Below are 7,551 nucleotides of genomic sequence, written 5' to 3' on the forward strand. Positions count from 1 at the left end.
ATATATAATCAAATATAAGATTATCTTTGAAGTTTAGAGAAAACTCTAGGAGTAAAGAACAGATCTGTAGTTGTTAGAGGGTCAAGGGAAGCATCTGGGCAACAGTAAGACTGATTCTATCTTGATTATAGGAATGGTCATACTGCTTTGTACAGCACACCAAGAAATAGTCCCTTTCACTGTGTGGTTATTTATTTATTCTTGGTACAAGGTCTCACTCTGTCACCAAGGCTGGAGCACAGTGGTGTCATCACAGCTCACATAAACCTCTTGCCTCAGCCTCCTGTGTAGCTGCAGGGAGCAGACTGCAGGTGCACGCCAGCACACTCAGTTAAGTTTTGTACTTTTTTGTACAGACAAGGTCTTACTATGTTTCCTAGGATGGTCTTGAACTCCTGACCTCAATCAATCCTTCCACCTTAGCCTCCCAAAGTGCTGGGATTATAGGTATGAGCCACTGCACCCTGCCTATATGGTAATTTTTTTAAGTAAAAATGTTTCAAAAAAGATACACACTAAATTGTTGGCACCATCACCTTCCAGAACAAGAATAGGATGATTGGGGGGCAGAGGAGGGTTTAAAGGGTTGAAAGGGAACTTTTATTTTTTCCTCTATACTTTTATAACTTTTTTTCCCATAATGAGAATACATTACTTTCTGTTATTTTAATTTTTTGAAAAACAAATACAGTCCAATTGCAAAACATAAAACCAGCCACCTCAGAAGTATTCTTAAGAGAAATTCATACAAGGGGTCTTGGGGAAAAATATTTCCTATCATACACCACTTTCTTTTGCATTCTAGAGGCAGGGGTGATTGCACAGAATCCTTATTCAATCCCAATATGGCTGTTTAAATAAATAAATCTGAGACCACACACACAACCAAGGAGGAAACATTACGTATTATTTCCTCACCCTTGGAACCCTTATATACAGTGCAGTAAATGGTGTACATTTCTTTAACATGCTTTGTGCTACAAAGAGAAAAATGCAACATCTCTGGGCATTTCTTTTAAATTGACTTATTTCCATTATACCAGGGACCACACAAGCTATTAAGCACGCCATGATGAATCAACCCTCAAGAAGTTTGTTCCACATCAGGACTCAGCTAACATTCTCTGAAAAGGGCCAAAGTGTAAATATTCTTGGTCTTTTGGGCCATGTAATTCCTGCCTTAACTATTCAATCAGCTGTCGGGGGACTTCTGTGCAGCCACAGATAATGATGAGTCAACAAATGAGTGTGGCCTGGTGCCAATAAAACTTTATTCACAAAAACAGGCAGTGGGTTTGGACCAAGGGCCACAGTTCACTGACCCCTGTTCAAATGAAGGCATTGAACTATATATAAATTAAAAAGTGAGGGAAGGACAACAAAAAGATTGGCCCTCCAGGAAGAGAGAACACAGTCCAGGACTGGGGAAAGGAGAAAAGAAGGAAAAGAATAGAAAACAGGAGAAGCCAGGCACACGTAAAAATTCAACAGGAGACTCAACCTTCCGTGGGAGTAGCTGGCAGTGTCAAACCCAGAGGCCTCAACTGAGGTGAGGCTGTAGGTGACAATCCCACAACCCAAAAGGTGAGGATTAACCTTCAAAAGGGCCATCGGCAAAGTGGCAGAGACACAAACCAGATGCCTGGGCAGAACATTGGGTGAAGAGTGAGATAGCAAGAGTGGGAAGGGGGGAATCTGGGCAGGGGACAGTCAGAGGTCAGTGGCAGATAATGGGGCTCAGAGGTACTGAATGTTTTCTAGGCTGAAAAGGAGAGGCTCATGGGTGAATAAAGATTCTTGAACCAAGAAAGGAGATGGGAGTAAGAACTCAGATGGATGTCTCAGACATGGGAAAGTTTCCATGGTTCTCCAATAGGGACAACTAGCAATGTGTGGAGACCCTGTGATTGTCCACAGTGGGGCGAAGGCAATGTTATCTGTGTCTCATGGGTAGAGATCAACTCTACCCATCTGAGAGATGCTACTCAAAATGCTACAGTGCACGGGATGGCCCCACGAGCAGGAATTACCCAACCCCACATGTCAGCAGCACGGAGGTGGAGAGGCCCTGCTAGAACCAAATAGGAAAGGATATCAGCGATGAAGTGGGATGAAGTAGAGGCCCAGGGAGCTCACCCTGTGGTCTCTATAAATGAGCAGGGAAGGGACAAGAAGTAGCTCTCCAGCAGAGAGGTGAAGAATAGGAATAGTCGTAGGAAGGTGACCTAAGAAATGAGGGGGACCTAGAAATAAGAGTCTCATACCTCAGTGAGCTGAGGACCCACTAGACTCAGCCCCCAAAGCTCTGTGGGATCCTATTTTAATTAATCCCACATTGCCTTCATTCTCTGACTTTGCAATGCCTACAAGCAATCTTGCACCAGAGCTGGCCAATCCAGAGGAACAGAGAGGGAAACGCTTGCCTAACTCAGTACAGCAATGAAGCTCCCAATAAATGAAATAGGGTAGCCACCCCCATGACATCTCCAACAGGAGCCCTTCCTCCCTTAAAAAATTCCCACTGAATTCCCGGCATCCACCCACCCCAGATCCCAACCCAAATGCCCTACTGATGTTAACAGATTAATGATCTAGAAAGTTCCTCGCCTCTCCCCAAGTCTTCAAGAGGCATCACATCTCATTTATTTCATAGAATTTTTGTTAACCATTACCCCAAGCACGGTGTGTGTGTGTGTGTGAGAGAGAGAGAGAGAGAGAGACGGGGGCGGGGGGGCTCAGACCAAAAAGAACAACTATTTGTTAGGAGACCAACATTAGCTAGGATGTGAATCCCAGCTCCACCACCTACTGGCTCTAATAACCTCCTCAAGTCACCCCTGCTGTGAAAAGAATGGCAAACCCTCCCTCTTAGAGTGGCAGAGAGGATTAACTGAGATTATATATGCAAAACCTATTATCCTCTATAAGGTATTAGCTGGAGAACGAGGAGTTTCCTAAGATGCTAAAGGAGCCAGATATACCCAGGGAATCCACCACCTGTGCCCGGCTGGGGAATAAATATTTCCTGAACACCTACTATGTGCTAAGCAGCATTCTAGGCTCTAGAAATGTAGCAGTAAACAACCTAAGTAAATAAATAAGTAGCCTCTGTCCTTGTGGAAACCATAAACATGCAAAGACAGGGTAGATCCATGTACCAACCCTGAGGCACCAGGCACATACCCCAATTCCAAGGCTACAAGGAACCACAAGCACACAAAAGCATATGCACAAAACCTGGGATATGTCCAAACAGCCCACCTTGGATTTTCTTAACAAGAACCACTGTCCTTCATTGAGCACCTACTATACACTCAGCAGCCAGAAGCTTTTTAGACATTGACAGAGCCGCTCAATGACACTGGCTGGTCAACCCAAGACCTTTCTTCTGCACCTCCTTCCCCATCAGCAGATTTAGGAGCTCCAATTTCTTCCCTTCCCCCACCCCCTACTCATCTTGATCAATTTCCTTTTATGGTAAAATCTGAAGCAATAGCCCAACAGATATATTTTTAAGCAGACCCTCAAAACCCACAGTAGGAAATTCAATCAATATTCTTTCAAATGCCTCTTTCAAATGTCTTTGCCTCACAACCAGAAGAAAGGTGGTCGCCCAGAGCACTCAGGGGTCAGGGATACAGAGGCTCACTCGTTCCTGAAGGTGGAGGTGAGGGCTGAGAAGTGTCCCAAGAGACTGAAAGGGGGGAGGGGCAGCAGTCTAGAGCCTGGGTGGAACCAGACAGAGGGGTTCAAGTTCTCACTCTGGCACTGACTTCAGGGTAAGTGAGTTATGTAGCCTGCCTAAGCCTCAGTTTCTTCCTCTGTGAAATGGGTGCAAAACAGTTTCAGCCTTTAGTGGCCACTATAACGATCCAGAGAAATAGGATAGGCAAGCCTGCAGCATATGGGTGACGCTAATTATAATAATCATCTTTAAACCACCACTACTTCTACTACTACAATTGCTGCTGTCCTAAAGGGTTCAGGATTTGCCTCTGGACATCTGGAAACAGAACCTAAAACCACAACACAGACCTGGGGTCCTGGATGGCCACAGGCTTCCATTCACGAAAGCAGAGTAGAGGAGCTGCCGCAGTTCTCCACCCCAGCCACAGCCACCCACGAATGGGCCACTCTGTGCTTTGGCTCCAAACAATATGCGCTCAGGCTCTTGGCTGTCGGGCGCTGTCCGGACCCAGTGACCCCATTTCCTAGAGGCAACCCAGAGAGGACGCGCATCGCGTCACTGGGGTGCGTTGGGCTTGGAAGGGGCCAGGCACCGGTCGGAGGCGCGCTCACGAGAGACGCCTGAGGCGGGGCGGGCACTGGGGCAAGGTTCCTCGCGCTCAGGTCGGGCACACAGGGCGCTGAGTCGCGAGCCCGGGCGGGCAAAGGCCAAGGTCAGCGGCTTCTAGCCCCTCGTGGGGACCAAGCGACTCTCCTGGGCATCACCACTCCTCCCCTGGGGGGTTCCATTTTGCAGAGGATTCCCCTCTCCACAGCTATGATCCCCGCCCACTCCCGAACCTCCACACTCACCCTCTCCCGGGTACAGGTGGCCTGCGGCGCCCACCAGCAGAGCGGCCATGGCCACCAGCAGCGGTGCGGCCGCCGCCGCCCACCAGTCCCCGGCGCCCATGGCGGCAGGAGCGCTGGGTCCCCGCGGATCAGAGCGCGAAGCGCCCGCCCGCGGGGGTCATTCTCCCAGGCGGCCACCCGAGAGGCACTGGGAGCCGCGTATCCTTTTCCTCCACGCCCGCGGCCCGCGGGCAGAAGCCTGGGTCTAGGAGAGCCCTTAAGACAGCCCCGGGAAGAGAGCGCGGCCTCGGAGATACCGAGACGAGGCCCGATGGTGACTGCCCAGACCCCAGGCCACTGCGGCCCGGGCCCCGTCCGGGATCTCAAAGGCCCGAGCTCTGCACTGCGCCCCGGCCTCCTGGCTCTCGGTCTTGCACGCTCTGGGCCGCGATCTGCGGACTCCTGGACAGAGGGACCCGCGGACAGACGGACGTGCTGACGGGCGGGCGGGCAGCTGGAGCCAGGGTAGCTCCGGCCGGTAAACAACGCGGCCCGTCAGCTGGGCCTCGTGCGGGCCGTAGGAAAAGGTGGCGCGGATCGGCCTCGGAAGGGACTCGGCGCCCGGGAGAGGCCCTGGAGAGGGAGGGAAAGACCAGCAGAGGGAGGTACCGCCCGGCCCCGCCCCTCCTTTCCCCCGAGACGGACCCGGCGCCGGAGGCCCTCGGCGCGGCCCACGAAGGGGGTACCCCGGGTGCCCGCCAGCCGCAAGCGCAGGTCTCAGATCCTGGGGGGCCCTAGATGCCCCACGCAGCGGGACGGATCCTGCCTCTCTGTGCCATTTTGCTATTTTGTTCATCGCGGGCTTTGGGAGACACATTTTGATTTTTTTTAATATTGCATTAAAATATTATTTATCTTGGTGACTCGGGGATAAGCACTCCCTTAAAATTTTCAGCCCAGCCGAATAGTGCCTAACTTGCCTCCCTAGTCGGGGTTCAGACAGCCACGCTAGTCCTAGAGTGCGCGGGCGCCCCAGATGTCCCGCCCTGCGAGCGTCCTGGCCAGCGGCGTGACCCACACCAGGCCGCTGGGGACTGCCACGTGCCCATGTGCTGCGGCCGGGGACCGTTTGCCAGGGCCCGCGTCTCCAGTAGAGGAATGACTAAATGTGCCGGAGGTCCTAAAAAGAGGCGAACCAGGCGCAGGTGGACTCCCAATTTTCAAAGCGCAGAGCAGTCCACAGTGTTTTGAATGTCAGGTAATGTCATTCAGGAGCACCCCTCCAACTGTAAAGGGTTAAGCCGCCGTCGTAGAAAGGTCAGCAACTCCACTTCCTGCATAGTCTCAGATGCCTCACCTCACCTGTTTGATAGTTTGTGTATCTGCGTGCCAGAATTGAGAGGGAGCTTGGGAAAGCTCCCAGCAGAGCCAAGTCCTTTCTTTATTAAATGAGTTTGCCAGGGCCTGGGCCCAGTGCTGTCCAACACGCAGAACCCATTCTTGCCATCCCCTCCACCCCGTCTGTCACACCTCAGCCTGGCTTCACCTCTCTGTCCCTGTGGGCCTTCCCTCACCACACTATGCAAATCCTCTCTAGTTCCTTGGTCCTTTCCCCTGTCATTTTTCTTTCTCTCTTTATTTATTTATTTATTCTTCTTAAGACAGGGTCTCTGTCTTCCAGCCTAGAGTGCAGTGGCACGGTCATAGCTCACTGCAGCCTCCAGTTCCTGGGCTGAAGGGATCCCTCTGCCTCAGCCTCCCAGGCAGCTGGGGCTACAGATGCCCACCACCACACCTGGCTGGGGTTTTGTTTGTTTGTTTGTTTGTTTTGGAGAGAAGGGTTTCACTATGTTGCCCAGGCTGGTCTGGAACTCCTGGCCTCAAGCTATCCTCCCACTTCAGACTACCAAAACACTGAGGTTTCAGGTGTGACCCACCATGCCTGGCCATTTTCACGTTACCTGAAATTTTAATTTATTGTTTTGTGTAATTTCTCCCCTCCCCAGGAAGGCAGAAATCTTGTTAGTCTTGTTCACTGCTTAAACCCAGTGCCTGACAATGTGTTGACTGACAAATATTTATGGAAGGGAAGAGTCCACAAGCCTTAAGTAATAGGGGATTTACAGTAAGCAAAACAAACAAGGTCCATTTCCTTCTAGGGCTCCCAATTTTGTGGAAGAGAGACCCATTAAATGATTGTGTGTTGGGAAATGAGAGGAATAGAGAGATATCTGCTGAGTGTGTGATTTTTGACCTGCAATCTGAAGAAGAGAAGCCAATCGATGGAAGGGTAGAGGGAATAGCATGTGCAAAGGCCCAGAGGACAGTGGATGGGGTGGCATTCTTGCAACTGAATCATGTACTGTAGTTATAGAAAGAGGAAAAACTGGACCCGTGGGCAGAAACTACAGCTGGCCCTTGACCAACATGTGCTGAACCATGCTGGTCCACTTTATATGTGGATTTTTTTCAGTGAATATATTGGAAAATATTTTGGAGGCTTGGAACAATTTGAAAAAACTCAAAGATGAACTATGTAACCTAGAAATACAGAAAAAAATAAAGAAAATCTTAGATATGTCATTAATGCCTAAAATATATGTAGATACTAGTCTATTGTGTCCTTTACTACTATAAAATACATACAAATCTGTTATAAAAAGTTAAAATTCATCAGAACTCACAAACACAGACCATACATAATGACATTCCTAATCTAAACAAATGTGAACAAGCCTAAAAATGCAGTATTAAATCACAAATGCATGAAGTTAACTGTAGTATATACATACTACTGTAATAATTTTGTAGCCCTGCTTGAACACAGTGGCTCACACCTGTAATCCTCTCACTATAGGAGGCCAAGGTGGATTGCTTGAGTTCAGGAGTTTGAGACCAGGCTGAGCAAGAGCTGGACCCAGTCTCTCTCTACTAAAAATAGCCAAACATCATGATGGGTGCCTCTAGTCCCAGCTACTTGGGAGGCTGAGGCAAGAGGATACCTTGAGCCCAGGAATTTGAGGTTGACGTGAC

The 7,551-nt window shown here is 49.6% G+C and overlaps 1 protein-coding gene across 3 annotated transcripts in view; it reads right to left on the reverse strand.

Moving 5' to 3' along the window:
* INSR (insulin receptor) overlaps nt 1–5,059 on the reverse strand; it is a 152,555-nt gene extending 147,496 nt beyond the window's left edge. For 2 of the 3 annotated variants that reach the window (XM_012813799.2, XM_023508979.1), the window contains exon 1: nt 4,540–5,059. In XM_012813799.2, coding sequence (XP_012669253.2) covers nt 4,540–4,639 — 100 coding nt within the window. In that variant the 5' untranslated portion in view covers nt 4,640–5,059. Of the gene's footprint in view, nt 1–3,761; nt 3,769–4,539 lie in introns of those variants that run through there. The other variant, XM_012813797.2, reaches the window with a different exon arrangement.
* Between the last annotated feature and the right edge of the window lie 2,492 nt (nt 5,060–7,551).

This window comes from Otolemur garnettii, unplaced genomic scaffold (genome assembly GCF_000181295.1).
Source record: "Otolemur garnettii isolate 467f Iridium unplaced genomic scaffold, OtoGar3 scaffold00302, whole genome shotgun sequence".
In the NCBI taxonomy this organism is placed as follows: domain Eukaryota; kingdom Metazoa; phylum Chordata; class Mammalia; order Primates; family Galagidae; genus Otolemur; species Otolemur garnettii.